The sequence below is a fragment of the Magnolia sinica genome, chromosome 14, assembly GCF_029962835.1.
Source record: "Magnolia sinica isolate HGM2019 chromosome 14, MsV1, whole genome shotgun sequence".
Classification (NCBI taxonomy): Eukaryota; Viridiplantae; Streptophyta; class Magnoliopsida; order Magnoliales; family Magnoliaceae; genus Magnolia; species Magnolia sinica.
In genome coordinates, this window is record NC_080586.1 from 18,730,823 (window position 1) to 18,751,617 (window position 20,795).

At 40.4% G+C, this 20,795-nt stretch overlaps 1 protein-coding gene across 1 annotated transcript in view; it reads right to left on the reverse strand.

Annotated features, from left to right (window-relative positions):
• LOC131224911 (glutathione S-transferase F13-like) overlaps positions 1–9,953 on the reverse strand; it is a 28,324-nt gene extending 18,371 nt beyond the window's left edge. Inside the window, exons 1-2 of the mRNA XM_058220351.1 lie at positions 9,786–9,953; positions 3,821–3,869 (exon numbers count right to left, since the gene is read on the reverse strand). Coding sequence (XP_058076334.1) covers positions 3,821–3,869; positions 9,786–9,935 — 199 coding nt within the window. The 5' untranslated portion in view covers positions 9,936–9,953. The remainder of the gene's footprint in view (positions 1–3,820; positions 3,870–9,785) is intronic.
• Positions 9,954–20,795: the final 10,842 nt, after the last annotated feature.

Consider the following 20,795-nt stretch of genomic DNA (forward strand, 5'->3'; position numbering starts at 1 on the left):
CCTTTGATTAGATTGAAGAGATTTTTTTGATTTAATTTTATGGGAATATTTTTTAGTTTTTAATGGCATGTTGTGACTGAAATTACAATGGGCTTGCAATGGCTTTGAGTATTCCTCTTCTCTTATTTTGATTATAATGTCAGGAAACCCTGATGTTCACCATCGTCTCCTGGGCATGGTTGGATGTTGGTACCCTTCCTAACCTTCATAATCATGTTGATTGATTGGTAATTAGATTTATTCTGTTGTTTGCTTTGTCTTCTGGGCATGGTTTGGTGATGGAATCCATTCTAATTCATACACCTTTCATCTCTTGAAACCTATATCAATGGCAGTTCAGTAAATTTCCATAATTTGTGATACTGGCATAAGATCTCCCTGATCTCTACAAGTGGATCCTCTGAATCCCTAGTTTCCTTCCTCTGAATTCCTTAAAGTCTTAGATAATTATTCCACAATTATTTCCTAAATTATATCACTTCTTAGTCTAGTTCTATTTCTACTTGATTTTAGATAACGTACAGGTATCAGTCCCTGTGGATTCGACCTCGGTCTTACCGAGTTTATTACTACATCACAACCCTATACTTGGGGAGTGAACACATGGTGATTTAGAAGAAGAGATATATATGAAACAGACAGAAGGTTTTCAAGTCAAAGGCAATGAGCACATAGTTTGCAAGTTGAAGAAGAGCATATACAGGTTAAAACAGGCTTCAAGGCAGTGGTACAAAAAGTTTGATTCATTTATGGTAGATCATGGGTATAAAAGAACCACTTCAGACCATTGTGTATTTACTAAGAAATTTTTTGATGGTGATTTTGTTATTCTTTCGCTCTATGTTGATCATATGTTGATACTTGGTCAAGATATTTGCAAAAGTGACGGGTTAAAAAAGGAGTTAAGCAAGTCCTTTGTCGTAAAGGACTTAGGACTCGTAGAACAAATTTTAGGCATGAAGATCTCTCATGATAGAAAAGTTGGCAAGCTTGGTTTGGTTATCATAAGAAATGTACATTTAGAAAGTACTTGAAAGATTCCATATGGACAAGGCAATACCTGTCGGTTCCCCACTTGTAGGACAGTTCAAGTTAAGAAGTGAGAAAAGTCCCCCAAGTGAGAAAGAAAATGAAGAAATGAAGAAAGCTCCCTATGCATCGACAATAGGAAGTTTGATGTATGTTATTGTATGCACGAGGCTCGATATCGCAGATGCAGTTGGTATTGTTAGTAGATTTCTTACAAATCTTGACAAAGAGCATTGAGAAGCAGTTAAATGGATTCTCAAATATTTTAGGGGTTCGTCAAATGTGTGTTTATGCTTTGGAGGTGGTAAGCATATGTTAGAAGGTTACACATCTGCAAATACGACAGGCGACATTGACTTCAGGAAGTCCACATCGGGTATATGCTTACTTTTGTAGTGGAGCAGTGTCATTGCAATCTAAGTTGCAAAAAATGTGTGGCCTTATCTGTTATAGAAACTGAGTACATTGCAATGACAAAAGCTTGCAAGAAAATATTGTGGATGAAGAGATTCTTTTAAGAACTTAGCTTGATGCAAGAGAGTTATGTTATTTATTATGACAGTCAAAGTGTCATCCACCTCAGTAAAAATCTAAGTCTCAATTCCAAATCTAAGCACATAGATGTAAGATATCATTGGATTCAGAATGCTCTTAAACAAAAATTACTACAACTTGAGAAGATCCATACCGACAAGAGTGGTTCGGATATCATGACCAATGCCCTACCTAGAGACAATCATAAGTTTTGCAAAAGTATAATAGGTTTAGGCATGTCAAAGCTCTCCTCATGAGTCGGGAAGGGGAAATTGTTGGGGTCCCTCTTCATGTTAAGTGGGACCCCATGTGTGGGCTTAAGTAGCATTTTAATGCCACATGTATGTGAGGGCATTTTAGTCTTTTGGCTTAGCAACTAAAATAAGAAAAAAAATGTTCTTTTGCTTAGAGATAGTTAGAGTAACATTTGGGGTTTTCTTTCTTTAAGAAAAAAAGAGAAAGAAGAAGAAAAATGAGAATTTTGTAAGAGAAGAAGAACAAGAGCCTTATACTACCGAAATCTCCTTATCTAGGTTCGTGAAGCTCCATCCACAACACCAGTTCCTTCGATTGTCTTCTCCAAGGGTTGTGTTAGAAATTTCCTATGATTCCTAGTTAGTGAGAATTCATTTATTTTATGTTACATGCAATCCACCTTTGGGTGATGTAGTTAGGATATCCAATAGAGGTCTCTTGATGATTGTACTTCCATCATTTTAATTATAGTGGATTTGTATCTAGTTAGGTCTTGTGGTTTTTTACTTAACATTGGAGGGTTTTTCGCGTAAAAAATCCTAATGTCTCTTACATCCTACGTGTTTGATGATTTTCTTGTTTGTGTTAGAAGTTATTTTTATCCACTAAATCTTTTATATTGTTAGTCCTAATGAGTTGCACATAGAAACAAAACTTGTGTGGTTTCCTAAGAAATGTTAAGCGGGACCTTAACGGAACATACACATACACACACCCTTTACTCTTCACGGGGATGTTAGCAATGTCCCCTAATCGATTTAATGGTACATGCGATGACTTATGATTGATCTGAACTGTTCATTTGTTCATGCAATTAGGAACAAGCCATGCATGGTGTAAAATTTATGCCAATTGAAGGGTCTTGAGCATCTTATCAATTGCATGGAAAATTGGTAGCTAAGATTGAGTGGATGAACAAAAATAGCTCCATTCCACCATCCTGAAACATCTACAAGATAGATTTCAACTTTATGTTGCTTATGATTGCAGATTAGCACTTAGGTTTGATTATTCTAAATATGTGTCTAGTGACTTGTAAATAATGGAAAATTATAACAAATTGGCCTCGTTAAAAGGGTTAAGACATCCAATCAACATGATTTGCACCATGACTTACTCAATGAATTGTTGTGATTGATGGCTTACTAAATGAACTGTTCTAATCGACAATTTAGTATCACACATAGCATTAAAATGGATAGGGGATATACCCATAAAAGTAGGATTACCTTGTATATAATAAACACTAGTTAGAATGCCAACTAATTATGTGTGAGAGAGATGCTCAACCACCAATATTGTATATCCAACTAATTGTGTGATGCTCATTACGGTGTTTGTATAACATCCAACCCATCCAAGGTACTCCCTCCATGAAAATGAAATGCCCTAAAAATCATGTCATCCAACTATCATCTGGGCCACACCATAGAAAACAGAAAATGGCCACCCAAAAACCTGGATCGATGTGATTTTTGGGACATCCCCCTTTTATCATGGGTGATAGAAGGCTGTGATAGCATGCAAACACCATGATTGAGTCTCACACACCAAACAGTTGTTAATGAGCATATATATATATATAATTGATCGCCTTTTCTATAGGCTTTCCTCCCGATATATTTGAATAGGATATAAGTGGAATGGAAAAAGTAGCTCCCACCATGAAGATCACCTGACACAAAAATCAGGCTTCGTTCATCAGGTGGGCCACACCTTTGGAATCAATGCACAATTGATAGTCCGACTCATCATACACTTGTGGCCAACTTGGTGATCGAATCATCTTGATTTTAAGGGGCCGTTATCTTTATAGTGGAGCCTCTTGTTTTTATGGTACTGATTTCCTACACAGGTGGTGTGTTGGCAGAAATGATGGTATGATACAACAAGCTGTGTTGATTAGTTCTCTTCAACCCTTAGTTGGGCTTAAACAAAAACTAAATAGAAGTGATTATTCTCTTTTGATGTTCAACACAAAAATTTTACGGAGGAAACTAACCAAAGAGTGTGAGATTGCCATCCTCTAAGGCAGGTGTTTGACCAAATGGCTGTAAAACATACCAAGAAAATGAAACATAACAAATATTAGTAAGAAAATATATATAAATAAAAAGAAAAAGTCATAGAGAGGGATGAAAGACTAAAATATGCAAATTATGTTTTAATCCTAAAATATGCAAATTGTGTTTTAAAAGAAAAAGTCCACTCTAATTTATTTTTTGAATTTTATTTGAAGTGTGCTTTTAATCTTCAAAATAAGCGTAGATGTAATTTCAAATTAGTTTGGGAAATTGACCGTACTGACTTCGAAGTACGGGGAAATTACCTAGAAAGCTACGACATTCCATATATCCTAAGGGTGGCCTTCTAACATGTTTTGGATGAAAATGCCCCTGTCTTGGTTTAGAAGTTGTATGGTCTTGGAGTGAATAAGAAGTTAACTTCTTTTACAAAATCTGAGAAAGTGACGGGATGGCTACTCCCCCTGCCCCACCAGCCAATGGCTGGTGCTCGGTGGTTTGTGGGCCTCACCACCATGTATGTGTTGCATCCATACCGTCCAGATGGCATATACATCATAGTGTTTATATGAGATCCATTCCATCCATCTCACAAGGAATCAATTTTTCACCATGTATCCTAAAGTTCATTTAAATATAATAGTCATTTGTATCACATCACAGGGAAAAGTGTGAAATCACTTATAAGGGTTGCGGTTGTCGTGATATATGGGTCATGGTTGTTATGTTACATGGGTCGTGGTTGTCTCCATTTTATAGGCCTTGGCCCTAAAATGAGAACCACGTCCCATATAACATGATAACCACGACCCATTTAACATGACGACCCATCTATAATCACAACCACGACCCATATAACATGACAACCAGGACCTATATAATATAACAACTACGACCCATTATAACTACGACCCATATCACATGACAACTACGACCCATATCACATGAGAACTACGATCCATGACACCACGACCCATATAATATAACAACTACGACCCATATAACATGACAACCATGACCCATATCACATGAGAACTACGATCCATGACACCACGACCCATATAACATGACAACCATGATCCACGGATTATGCCGTCCATAATTTATGCCACCCATCCTTTTTGCCGTCCATAGATCATGCCACCCATCCATGCCGTCCATAATTCATGTCGTCCATAATCACAACCACGACCCATATCACATGATAACCACGACCAATATCACATGAGAACTATGATCCATGACACCTCGACCCATATAACATAACAACTACGACCCATATAACATGATAATCACGACCGATGGATTATGCCGTCCATAATTCATGCCGCCCACCCTTTTTGCCGTCCATAATTCATGCTGTCCATATAACATGATAACTCATATTCGAAAAATGCCAGGATAGCTTTTGTACGGAAGGGCACGTTACTTTTCGAACCTTGATGGATGGTAAGGATCTTATGTGCATGTATGGGTCGTGGTTGTCATGCAATTTGGGAGCAGGAAATGAGAACTATGACCCATATAACATGATACAATCTGGGAGTAGGAAATGAGAACCACGACCCATATAACATGACAACCATGACCCATGCAACATAGCAACTATGACCCATGCAAACCACGACCCATATAACATGATGCAATCTGGGAGTAGGAAATGAGAACCACAACCCATATAACATGATGCAATCTGGGAGCAGGAAATGAGAACCACGACCCATATAATATGACAATCACGAGGGTCATGGTTGTAATGTGATATGGGTCATCATTTTCATGTTACACGGGTTGTGGTTGCTATTCCATTTTCCCCCGATCCATGATTCGACATTGGATGACAACCATGATCCAACCTATATAAAAACCACGATCCAATGTACATGTTAACCACTATCACATGATAGGGTCATGGTTGTCATACACACAGAGTCGTGGTTCATACACACTGGGTCGTGGTTAGGCCACGACCCAGTGTGTATGACAAACACAACCCATTATTCGTGATATCCACGACCCTTCCCTTTGGAATCAGCGTGTATAAGGCCCGTATCCTAAACCGTACCATTCCGTAGGCTTCCGTGATCCTTCTCGTCAAATTTCGGCAACTCGCGATTTGTAATCGACGTTTGCGGGTGACCTTAAGTCATATCCCGTAGATTTGAGTCGGCTTAATCCGAGACTTGTACTATTGCGACCACACAGTTGCCGCAGTTCCAATGTCGTGTCTTGCATACTAATCCGGTACCCGGGCAGGGGGATGTGGACCCACGTTCAGTTTGAGGAAAAATGTAACGCGTTGCAATCTCAAGAGAATGTCCAATCAATCATATCAAAAGTCAAGTACTCCATCCCATCAAGTCAAGTACAAGCAACCATCCCCCTCTTACATCACCCTTACCTAAAGTCAACTCTCTTCCTTACCCAAGTATACACATCCATCCCTCTCTCCCATCACTCTTCTTCCATCATCTCTCTCTCTCTCTCATTCTCTCTCTCATTTTTTTTCATCCCAAGCAACCCAGGTCCAAGCTCCGCATGAGATAGCTAGTGTGGCCCACCTTCCTATCTCCCATCCCCACCATCCAAAGTCCATTTCGACCGTTAAAATCCATTCTTTGGAGTTATGGAATGCGTTGGTGGAAGAAGGAAGAGGAGATCAAAGGTGGGTGCTTTTATTTATTGATTTGGTGATTTGAGGGCCCACATATGTGGGACACATCTTGTTGTATGTATATAGGGAGGGCCCATAGTGGCGGGGTCCCTACCCTTCATCACACGTGTGTGTCTATCTCTCACTCTCTCTCTCCCTCTCTTTTTTTATTTTCTTTGTGTGATGATGTGGCCGTGTGACCCACTCGGATGGACCCCATCTTGATGTATGTCTTATCCACACCATCCATCATTCGGTGGCCCACCTGAGTAGGGCACACCTTATATGCGTGGTAAGCTCAAACCGTCCAGTGTCCAGGGACGCTAGACGTCAACTGAAAACACAAATATTAGCTTTGGTTCAAGCTCTTGGGAAGGGCCGCTCATGCAGGCCCCACCTTAATGTATGTATTCAATCCACACCGTCTATTCCATTCCTCAGCCTGTTTTAGGCGTTGAGCCGAAAAATGAAGTCAATCCAGTTTTCTGGCGGGCCATAGCATAGAAAACCGTATTGTTATCATTAAAAACCCACCTTGATATTTTACTTGCCGAAACATGCTGCATATTGGGCTCCTTTGGACAGTCTTGAGCTATGGAATCCAATGGGTGGAGTGGATCCACCTGATGTGGGCCCCACTTGGGAAAAACCCTAAGAAATCGATTTTTAAAAATAAATAAATAATCATGCAGCAGCTGCTGCTGTAGTGTCAGCAACGCAGGACACTACTGCTGGCGTCACCATGGACGGGCGGGCAAGACAGGGGTCCCATACGTGGGCCCCATCGTGATGTGTGTTGGGCATCCACACCGTGCATTGGTGGGCCCCATAGGGCAGGGGGCCCCCTTCCTAAAATCAGCCATATACATGGCTCAGGTGGCCCACATCATAGGAAAAAATGGTGATTGAACGGCTGTCATTGAACCCTTTTTGGGTATTACAGAAGCTTTGGGTCAATATGAAAATTTATTTTTCCTCTGCCTCCAGGTCTGCGTGACCTTAGCAGCAGATTGGATGGAAAATTTATGTTATGGTGGGCCCCACGTGGGACCCACAATGATGTATGTGTTTTATTCACACTGTCCATGGCAGTGGATGGTGGAACCCACCATGTATGTGTTATCAATGCCGTCTAGGCATTTGCTGGACGACCAATAGGCCCCACCCTTGATGTCTGTGTTATATCCAAACTGTCCATTTAATTGGTGGGCCATGTGTGTGGACCTTACCATGATGCATGTGTTGTATCCACACCTTCCAACTATTTTAAGAGATTATTTGATGGCATGAGAAAAATGAGACAGATCTATAGTTCAAGTGGACCCCCACCATTTACAGTAGTGGACAGTGATGTCCACCGTTCAAACTTCTAAGGGCCACGGTAGTTTCTAATTAAGCTTATATATTTGTTTATAGTCATGGAGGACAACTCTATGGCTCAATGACAGAAATGGTATGCCCCTGGTCATCAATGGAAAATCCCATGAGTCGTGGTTGTCATGGATCGTAGTTGTCATGTAATATGGGGTCGTGGTACTCATGTTATATGGGTCGTGGTTGTAATGGGTTGTCGTTTCCATTGGTCATGGTTGTCATGTTAAATGGGTCATGGATATGACACTTTTCCTGGGTCGTGGTTCTCATGTTAAATGGGTCGTGGATATGACACTTTTCCTTATGATGTGATACAAATGACTATTATATTTAAATGAAATTTATGATACATGGTGAAAATATGATTCCTTATCAGATGGATGGAATGAATCTCATATAAACATGTTCTCACTATACTGTTTATTTGACATCCCAACTGTGCTTGGTGGCCTATAGATCACCGCGCACCAGCCACACGAGCTCTGGATCAGGCTGATATTTGGGCCCTAAAATGACACGACAAAAAAGGATGGGTGGTGTAGGCCTAAAAAGTCTTGGCCTAGAAAGTTTCAACAATGGGTTCCATTATCACAATTTTTTTCTATTATGTGACCCACATGAGCTCTGGATCAGGCTGATATTTGGGCCCTAGCCCTAAAATGACACTGTAAAAAGGATGGGTGGCATGGATTATACACATACATCAATGTCAGCCCCATGAGTTTGATCCTTGCCCACACACAAAAAAAGAGTTCCGTATACATCACTTTCTTGGCATTAAATACGATCATAACTTCATATTCCCTAGAAAACCATACAACTACTAAAACAAGGACAATGACATTTTGGTCCAAGTAATTTTCTAAAGCATGTCAGAAGGTCACTCTTAGGATATATGGAGTGTTGTAGCTTTTTAGGTAATTTGCCCAAACTTCAAGGTAGTACGATCAATTTCCCAATTAGTTTCTAAGCCTTTCTCCAGTTTGAAATGAAGAACAATGGGGAAAAGATGAAAAAAAAAGTTTTCAAAATAGGCCTGTTATGGTTGTATCCACATATAACAACTTTCTCTCCCATAATGATGTTGATGCAGACTAATAGTAATGGAGGTGATTATATATATATATATATATATATATATATATATATATATATATATATATATATATATAAAAGGATCTATATGGTCGAGTCGTGTGGCCCCACCATGATATATGTCAAACATCTATCCCATCAGTCAAATGCACCATCCCATAGTGGACCTAGGGCTTAAAAACAAGTCAATCAGTGACTTGTGTGGGCCACACCACATACAAAAGTTGAGAGAGGTTACCCTCCATTAAAATATTTATAATCATGTTTTGGGCCCACCGAGATGTGGTTCACAAATCCAGCCCATCCATTATGTGTGTCCCACTTGGATGAGCGGTCAGACCAAGTTTTAGATGCATCCAAATTTCGGTAGACCCCACCAAGTGCTTGTATATGTTTTAGGCATGTCTTCACATGATTTTAGATGGTATGGCCCACATGAGTTCCGTATATGGCTGATTTTTGGGATATCCCATAATTTAAAGGGGACCCATCAAATGCATGGTGTTGATGTTTGACATACATTATGGTGGGGCCCACACAGATTGACCTCACGGGGAGTTCCCAAGAGCTCGACTGTATAGAACCTTTTCCTGTGTGTGTGTGTGTGTGTGTGTGTGTGTGTGTGAATTGATGGATAAATGTTTTCGAATATCATGAATGGCTAGGATTGTCCAGTAAATATGGACCACAAAAGTGTTGGTTGGAGTTGGACCAAACGTAGTATCAAGATTGATGAATTGATTAACTTGCATATCATCCCCTTGAAAGGAAGAAGAAGAAGAAGAAAAAACAGAAAGAAATGGAGAGTTGGAAGAACGTACGTTCTTGGTGGAGAGGTATTGTGGTTGCTTGTGTTCACCAGCGAAAAGATCGATCGGCACAAGGTCGAATTCGACGTCCTTCTCGTGGAGACATGATAGCACACGTGCCGTGCACGTGGTCTTGGCATTACCGTACAACCTGAGCACCATTTCTATGGAGAGGATAATAGATAGATGGATTCTCTGTCTATTCTCTTTGTGTAGGCGCGTCTAGCGTCCTTGTATCTCTCTCGGTCTATATATCAGGTTATGGCTAGTCTCCTATATTAATTTTCTACTAATTAAGAAATGGTGATGACTCATCATCCTCATAAGTCGCACTCATGAAACGCTATTGCGATGTTGATTCATACATTCTCGTCAGCCGTTGGATAATAAAATAAAAAATTTACGGTGTAAATGCACCTCACACTACCTTGAGAGGAGTCCTCCCCGACCCTTCAACTATCACTAAGATCTGTGGGCTCCACCATGATGTTTGTATTATATCCAAACCGTCCATCCAGTTGGAGAGAGAACTTTAGGCCACTAACCCAAAAATAATGTATATAAGAATCTCGAATGGACCACACCATAGAAAAAAGTGGGGATTGTTCGTCTACCATTGAAAACTTCTTTTGGGGCCATAGAAGTTTAAGATTAAGCTGATATTATTTTTCACCGTTCATCCAGATCTATGTGACGTTATTAACAGGTTAGATTGTGAATGAACATCATCATGGGCCTTAGAAAAGTTTCAACGGTGGTCGTCATTGTCTCCACTGTTCTCTGTGGTGTGGTTCACTTGAGCTTTGTATCTGCCTAACTTTTGGGCTTAATGAAATAAAATGATCTCTCCAAAACGATGGACGGTGTGGATATGATATATTCATTTTTATGGGCCTACAGATTTATTTTATTTATTATTATTATTATTATTATTATTTTTTACATACGCGCACACACCCCCACACACACACGCTAGTGGAATTTCACCACCTATGGGCACTCGAACCCCTGACGGGGAGTTGAAACTCCTGAGAGTCTACCACCGGAGCAAGAGTAAGGACCCGGGCCTATAGAACTTGGTGACCAAACACACCACCGAAGTGGGTCGCGTGTGTTCCACCGCGTAATCCACTTGCAGGAAGAAAATGTGCGTGACCACCGTGAACTCTATAATTTTTTTTTTTATTATTATATTTCCTTTACAGGCCCACTCGTGATGTGCGTGTGAGATCTACTCTGACAATTAGATGTATAATACCACGTTAGCCTCCGTGCCAAAAAAATTAGGATGTGTTGTAATGCAGGTGGGTCACATTAAGAAAAAAATTAGGAGAAACATCCGCCGTTAATTTTTACAAGTCCCATCATAATGATTATATAGACTCCACGCTGGAGCTCAAAAATCAAGCCCATATATGATTCAGGTGGACCATTGGCAGGGACAGTTTGGAAGGTAAGCATAGCCCTATGCACTTTCTAATTGTGTGGTCTATATGAATCAAAGATGCGGCTGATTTTTAGGCCCTGAACCTAATCTAGGATTATTGGTTGGGCTGAATTTTACTAAAAAAAACCACGCAGAGCCCACCCGCAGAACTGTAGTGAGGTTTCCTGTAAACTCACCAGACTTCTATAATATATATATAATGTGTGTGCGTGGAAATGGTGTATATATATAATGTGTGTGAGTGGAAATGGTACTATGAGGTCCGGCTGTGTGGGCTCAACTGTGATACGTGGCGAACATCAACACCTTGCATTTGATGGGTTCCCTTTAGGTCATGGAATATCCAAAAAATCAATCATATATGGAACTCTTGTGGGACATACCAGCTAAAACCATGTGAAAACATGCATGCCTAAAACATATAAAAGCACTAGGTGGGGTTTACTTGAGTTTTGGATGTGGCTGAAACTTGGTCTGACCCGTCATCCAAGTAGGACACACAATGGATATGTTGGATTTGTGAACCACATCTTAGTGCGCCCAATAAATGATTATGAATGTTTTAATGGGAGGGTAATCCCTCTAAACTGTTGTATGTGGCATGGCCCACCCAAGTCGTGGATTAACTTGATTTTTAAGCTTTGGCCCACTTTGGAATCGTGCATCTGGCTCATGGGATAGATGTTCAACACACATCAAGGTAGGGCCCGCATAACTTGACCTCATGGGAAATTCCTATGAATTCACCTCGTAGTACCATATGGGAAATGGTAGCATGATGTCAACCTCATGGGAACTTCCCATGGGGTCAAGTTGTGTGGGCCCCACCATGATGTGTGTCGAATGTCAACACCTTGCTTTTGATGGGTGTCCTTTAGGTTATGGGATATCCCAAAATTCAACCCGATATGGAACTTAGGTGGGCCATACCATCTAAAATCATGTGAAGATATGACAAAAAATTATAAAATCACTTGGTGGGGCCGATAGGAGTTTTGGATGCAGCTGAAACTTGGTATGACCCCTCATCCAAGTGGGACACACACAATGGATGGGCTAGATTTGAGAACCACGTCTTGATATGCCTATTAAATGATTATGAATGTTTTAACAGGAGGGCAGCCCCTCTCAATGTTGTATGTGGTGTGGCCCACCCAAGTCATGGATTAGCTTGATTTTCAAGCCCTTGGCCCACTTTGGAATGGTGCATCCGGCTGATGGGATAGATGTTCAACACACATCACGGTAGGGCCCACATAGCTTAACCTCATGGGAAGTTCCTATGAATTCACCTCGTAGTACCATATGGGAAATGGTAACATGAGGTCAACCTCATGGGAACTTCCCATGGGGTCAAGCTGTGTGGGATGGTAGCATGAGGTCAACCTCATGGGAACTTCCCATGGAGTTAAACTTACAGACCCCACCATGATGTGTGTCGAATGTCAACACCTTGCTTTTGATGGGTGTCCTTTAGGTTATGGGATATCCCAAAATTCAACCCGATATGGAACTTAGGTGGGCCATACCATCTAAAATCATGTGAAGATATGACAAAAAATTATAAAATCACTTGGTCGGGTCCACCTGAGTTTTGGATGTAGCTGAAATTTGGTTTGACCCCTCATCCAAGTGGGACACACACAATGGATGGGCTAGATTTGTGAACCACATCTCAGTGGGCCCAGTAAATGATTATGAATTTTTTAATGAGAGGGTAAACCTCTCAACTGTTGTATGTGGTGTGGCCCACCCGAGTCATAGATTAACTTAATTTTCAAGCCCTTGGCCCACTTTGGAATGGTGCATCTGGCTGATGGGATAGATGTTCAACACACATCATGGTAGGGCCCACCCAGCTTGACCTCATGATACGATCCATGACAACCACGACCCATATAACATGATAACTACGATCCATGACAACCACGACCCATATAACATGATAACTACGATCCATGACAACCACGACCCATGTAACATAACAACCACGACCAATATAACGTAACAACCACGACCCTATATAACATGACAACCACGACCATAATTATAATACAATGTGAATAACAATTTTATTCAATGGGCACCTAGCGAGCTGAAAAACTTTATTAAGAATGTCTTTTTAAGCCTGACTTTCTCAACAGAGTTTTTAATCAGGCTAAAACAAGACATTCTCAATAGAGTTTTTCAACTCGCTGGGTGCCCGTTGAAGAGAACTGTTATTCATATTGTATTGTAATTATGGTCATTAAGGACAACTCTGTAGCTCAATGACAGAAATGGTACGCATCTGGTCATCAATGGGAAATCCCATGGGTCATGGTTGTCATGGATCGTAGTTGTCATGTAATTTGGGGTCGTGGTTCTCATGTTATATGGGTCGTGGTTATAATGGGTCGTCGTTTCCTTGGGTTGTGGTTGTCAATATATATGGATCGTGGTTGTCATGTTAAATGGGTCGTGGTTCTCATGTTAAATGGGTCATGGATATGACACTTTTCCTTATGATGTGATACAAATGACTATTATATTTAAATGAAATTTATGATACATGGTGAAAATATGATCAGATGGATGGAATGAATCTCATATAAACATGTTCTCACTGTACTGTTTATTTGACATCCCAACTGTGCTTAGTGGCCCACAGACCATCAAGCACTAGCCACACGAGCTCTGGATCAGGCTGATATTTGGGCCCTAAAATGACATGACAAAAAAGGATGGGCGGCGTGGGCCCAAAAAGTCTTGGCCTGGAAAGTTTTAACAATGGGTTCCATTGTCACAATTTTTTTCTATTATATGACCCACGCGAGATCTGGATCAGGCTGATATTTGGGCCCTAGCCCTAGAATGACATTGTAAAAAGGATGGGCGGCATGGATTATACACATACATCAATGTCGGCCCCACGAGTTTGATCCTTGCCCATGCACAAAAAAAGAGTTCCGTACACATCACTTTCTTGGCATTAAATACGATCGTAACTTCATATTCCCTAGAAAACCATACAACTATACTGAAACAAGGACAATGGCATTTTGGTCCAAGTAATTTTCTAAAGCATGTCAGAAGGCCACTCTTAAGATATATGGAATGTCGTAACTTTCTAGGTAATTTGCCTAAACTTCAAGGTTAGTATGGTCAATTTCCCAATTAGTTTCTGAGCCTTTTTCCTGTTTGAAATGAAGAACAAAGTGGAAAAGATGAAAAAAAAAAAAAAAAAAAGTTTTCAAAATAGGCCTGTTATGGTTGTATCCACATATAACAACTTTCTCTCCCATAATGATGTTGAAGCAGACTAATAGTAATGGAGGTGATTATATATATATATGGAAAAAGTTCTACACGGTCGAGCTCATGGAAACTCCCCATGAGGTTGAGCTGTGTGGGCCCCACCAGGATGTATGTCGAACATCTACCCCATCAGTCAGATGTACCATTCCATAATGGGCCTAGGGCTTAAAAATCAAGTCAATCTGTGACTTGTGTGGGCCACACCACATACAAAAGTTGAGAGGGGTTACCCTCCATTAAAACATTTATAATCATTTTTTGGATCCACGGAGATGTGGTTCACAAATCTAGCCCATCCATTATGTGTGTCCCACTTGGATGAGGGGTTAGACCAAGTTTCAGATGCATCCAAATTTCAGGTGGGCCCCACCAAGTGCTTTTATATATTTTAGGCATGTCTTCACATGATTTTAGATGGTATGGCCCACCTGAGTTCCATATGTGGCTGATTTTTGGGATATCCCATAATTTAAAGGGGACCCATCAAATGCACGGTGTTGATGTTTGACATACATCATGGTGGGGCCCACACAGCTCGACCTCACGGGGAGTTCCCACAAGCTTGACCGTATAGAACCTTTTCCCACATCTATATATATATATATATATATATATATATATATATATATATATATATATATATATATATATATGGGTCGATGGATAAATGTTTTCGAATATCAAGGATGGCTAGGATTGTCCAGTAAATATGGCCCACAAAAGTGTTGGTTGGAGTTGGACCAAACGTAGTATCAAGATTGATGAATTGATTAACTTGCATATCATCCCCTTGAAAGGAAGAAGAAGAAGAAAAAAAAACATAAAGAAATGGAGAGTTGTAAGAACGTACGTTCTTGGTGGAGAGGTATTGTGGTTGCTTGTGTTCACCAGCGAAAAGATCGATCGGCACAAGGTCGAATTCGACATCCTTCTCGTAGAGACATAATAGCACACGTGCCGTGCACGTGGTCTTGGCATTACCGTACAACCTGAGCACCATTTCTATGGAGAGGATAATAGATAGATGGATTCTCTGTCTATTCTCTGTGTAAGCGCCTCTAGCGTCCCTGTATCTCTCTCGGTCTATATATCAGGTTATTGCTAGTCTCCTATATTAATTTTCTACTAATTAAGAAATGGTGGTGACTCATCATCCTCATAAGTCGCACTCATGCAACGCTATTGTGATGTTGATACATATACTCTCGTCAGCCGTTGGAAAATAAAATTAAAAATTTACGGTGTAAATGCACCTCACACTACCTTGAGAGTCCTCCACGACCCTTCAACTGTCACTAAGATCTGTGGGCTCCATCATGATCTTTGTATTATATCCAAACCGTCCATCCAGTTGGAGAGGGAATTTTAGGCCACTAACCCAAAAATAATGTATATAAGAATCTCGAATGGACCACACCATAGAAAACAGTGGGGATTGATCGTCTACCATTGAAAACTTTTTTAAGAGCCATAGAAGTTTAGGATTAAGCTGATATTTTTTTCACTGTTCATCCAGATCTATGTGACATTATTAACAGGTTAGATTGTGAATGAACATCATGATGGGCCTTAGAAAAGTTTCAACGGTGGTCGTCATTGTCTCCACTGCTCTCCGTGGTGTGGTTCACTTGACCTTTGTATCTGCCTAACTTTTGGGCTTAATGAAATAAAATGATCTCTCCAAAACGATGGACGGTGTGGATATGATATATTCATTTTTGTGGGCCTACAGATTTATTTTATTTTATTTATTATTATTATTTTATTTTTTTTAACACAAGCACACACACCCCCACACACACTCACGCTAGTGGAATTTCACCACCTATGGGCAATCGAACCCTTGACCGGGAGTTGAAACTCCTAGAGTCTACCATCCGAGCAAGAGTAAGGACCCGGGCCTATAGAACTTGGAGACCAAAAACACCACCGAAGTTGGTCGCGTGTCCCACCGCGTAATCCACTTGCAGGAAGAAAATGTGCGTGACCACCGTGATCTCTATAAATTTTTATTTTTATTTTTTTAAAATTTTATATTTCCTTTACAGGCCCACTCGTGATGTGCGTGTGAGATCTACTCTGACAATTAGATGTATAATACCACGTTAGCCTCGAGCCAAAAAAATTAGGATGTGTTGTAATTCAGGTGGGTCACATTAAGAAAAAAATTAGGAGAAACATCCACCCTTAATTTTTATTAGTCCCATCAAAATGATTATGTAGACTCCAGGCTGGGGCTCAAAATTCAAGCCCATATAGACCATTGGCAGGGACAGTTTGGAATGTAAGCCCTATGCACTTTCTAATTGTGTGGTTTATATGAATCAAAGATGCGGCTGATTTTTAGGCCCTGAACCTAATCTAGGATTATTGGTTGGGGTGAATTTTACATTAAAAAAAAACCATGCGGACCCCACCCGGAGAACTGTAGTGAGGTTTCCTGTAAACTCACCAGACTTCATATATATATATATATAATGTGTGTGCGTGGAAATGGTACTATGAGGTCCGGCTCTGTGGGCCCAACCGTGATATGTGGTGAACATCAACACCTTGCATTTGATGGGTTCTCTTTAGGTCATGGAATATCCAAAAACTCAATCATATATGGAACTCAGGTGGGAGATACCATCTAAAACCATGTGAAAACATGCCTAAAACATATAAAAGCACTAGGTGGGGTTCACCTGAGTTTTGGATGCGGCTGAAACTTGGTCTGACCCCTCATCCGAGTGGGACACACAATGGATAGGTTGGATTTGTGAACCACATCTCAGTGCGCCCAATAAATGATTATGAATGCTTTAATGGGAGGGTAATCCCTCTCAACTGTTGTATGTGGTATGGCCCACCCAAGTCATGGATTAACTTGATTTTTAAGCTTTGGCCCACTTTGGAATCGTGCATCTAGCTTATGGGATAGATGTTCAACACACATCATGGTAGGGCCCACACAGCTTGACCTCATGGGAAGTTCCTATGAATTCACCTCGTAGTACCATATGGGAAATGGTAGCATGAGGTCAACCTCATGGGAACCTCCCATGGGGTCAAGTTGTGTGGGCCCCACCGTGATGTGTGTCGAACGTCAACACCCTGCATTTGATGGGTGTCCTTTAGGTTATGGGATATGCCAAATTCAACCCGATATGGAACTTAGGTAGGCCATACCATCTAAAACCATGTGAAGACAGCTAAAAAATATAAAATCACTTGGTTGGGTCCACTTGAGTTTTGGATGCAGCTGAAATTTGGTCTGACCCCTCATCCAAGTGGGACACACACAATGGATGGGCTAGATTTGTGAACCACATCTCAGTGGGCCCAATAAATGATTATGAATTTTTTAATGGGAGGGTAACCCTCTCAAATGTTGTATGTGGTGTGGCCCACCCGAGTTATGGATTAACTTGATTTTCAAGCCCTTGGCCCACTTTGGAATGGTGCATCTGGCTGATGGGATACATGTTCAACACACATCATGGTGGCGCCCACCCAGCTTGACCTCATGAGAAGTTCCCATGAGGCTGATCTCATAGTACCATTTTCATATATATATATATATACACACACACACACACACACTCAATAACCCACCACTCTATTTTAATTGCAGGACTAAAAATCAGCCTCAGTTATACTTCAAGTGAGCTGTAAGATTAGAAATAGTCGAGAGAGAAATCCACCCTTGATTTGTACAAAGTCCACAGATATATTTAAGAGAAATCTACTCTGAAGATTTGATGCTTCATCCAACATTAGGTCTAAGGCCAAAACATCACGCTCGAATGTTATTACAATGACCCATACCAAAGAAAGCAATTGAAATGGAAATGTCCATCTCTTGAATTTTTTTCAAGGGCCACTATAATAATTATATGAAATTCACTCCCACCATCGTACGCCAAACTAAGATCTATACTCAGCTCCTAACAATCAATCTTATACATAATTTCGGCGGGCCACATGAAGGAAAATAATTTAAAGGGTGGTGTCCTCCTTTAACATTGTTTCCAGCCATGTGGCTCACTTGAATCACAGGTAGGACTGATTTTTTATTTTTGGTCCCTAGGCCTAACATGGGTTAACACATCTGATGTACGAGTTGCCCATCAAGGTTCGCCGGAGACCAAAGGTCTTTGTGTGTATATAATTACACTGAAAATTGATCTTAAGCATCCAATTAATGGCTATCAAATGCATGGTCAATGTCATCTTCTCAATGCAATTTAGTTTAGATTATGCATGCTCCATCTACCTACATATGGGTCAATGATTTGTGCGGTGTTGGCTATATTTTTTAAATGACACACAACTAATATAGAATCAAACCCCCATCAGACCATGAGATGAGAAGGCTTTACTGGGGTAGCTGGTTTCTGACTTGGGCTGCCGACTTTGAAACGATAACATTATTTATACCAAGACGACCAAGACCCTTTTATCATTTTCTTAGGCTGTGGGATCTTATCCACCGTACACGTGGCACACATTTGTGTCGTATTATGGATAAATTATATATAGCCTGAAAAGCACACATAATGATCCTAACCATTCAATTAGTTACTACCAATTATAGAAGGTGAAATAAAGTTTTCAGTGATCGAAATTCAAGGACCGAATTAGGAGATTATGACTGTTCAATTGGCATGAATTTTGGATTGTCATCTATCCACAAAGAGGCCCATAGTTCAGACGGTCTGGATTGTTGTAAATGCATGCCTCATGCGTGATGCAAGAGGCACCACAGCCTAAGGAAATGACAGCGAACTATTAACGTAGCCTACGCTTTTTAATATTTTTTTAGGGCGTCTTGTGGGTGAAGTTTGAATCCCAACCAAAGCGATTGTAAGTCCACACTATAAAATCAGCTTTTGATCATATACAGCGGCTGTATGTGAACTTTCATGTAAAGTCACTTCTTCCGTACAACAAATCAAATGGATAAAATCAGCCACTTATTCGTGTTGTAAAAAGGTCGGCCACACCATCATCATCACCATGTATGAAAATCAGGCATATCCAGTCATCGTCTAGGGCATAAATGGACAACCGATGATGACACTCGATGTACTGCCGTGGTCCACCCAATGAGTTCGACCATCCTACTTTTAGTGTCAGCAGCTTATCATGGTGGCCCATTTTTTTGGACGGATTGGATAAAATGCACGTGGGACACGTTGAATAGTAGAGGGAATTGACTGAGATCCATTGGTACATGGGAACTTTTACAAGGAAGTCTTGTACAGGCTCCCACGTGCCAGCGTGGCAGATAGGTGCATAATCCAAGCCATCCATCAGGCAGGTCCGACCGTGTTCTTGCCAAAAACGAATTTGTCCACTGAGCAGGTGGGCCCAATAATAGAAACAGTTGAACGGGTTAGAATCCGTGCATTTGTTTTGTAAACTGTGGTCCACATGATTAGCAGACTGTCCTGATTCTTGGGCTATGGCTAAGTAATGGTTCCCCTCTGATGGATGGATTGGATGTGGCACATATATTCAGATTAGATAGGCTCTCTCGTAGAGACTGATGGATCGACTGCATCTGGATCATTAGAAACCTCCTGTTTACCATTGATTAATCAATGCTAATTCCTAATTATTCAATTGGAGGATCTCCTTCATTAAATGTCAACTCTTGATCATCTCAACCATCTATATGGAAGGCATGACTCAACGGATAGGATTACTAGAGGAAATAACTGAAATGAAAATCTGTCATAACAATAATTATTAGAGGAAATAACCAAGGTGATGGATTTTCATATCATCTTGATTGATTTGTATGCATAGCAGTCACAATGATATGAAAATGTACCATTGAATTTTGAGCAGAACTCTATTTCAGAGTGAGGAAAAGTTTGATACTCTGGTATTATGATTGTTGATATGCAAGAACAAAAAAACTACTCAGGAATTGCATGTGTATGAAAGTAATTCAAATTAAACTGTCCAAATTATGGATCCCATGAACTATTTTAGTTTATCATTTAACAATCAGATTAGTGGAAACGGTCTTACTTTAACAAAAACGTGTCCACAAATCAGAGTTTGGAATTGTTCAACCACGGTGAGTCAAAGTCAAGTTTCATAATTTAGTCAATTTTTATTTTTTTTTAATTGTATGTCACTTGCACGTACAATTGGTAAGGGAGACGGACTGCCTGCAAAGTTCTTGCACTGGGAAGTCAGGTGGTGCCCTTTCGATGGTTCCTGAGAAATTCACAATGTTCATCCGTGGTTTGAAATTCGGCACCTTAGTACAAAGACTTTGA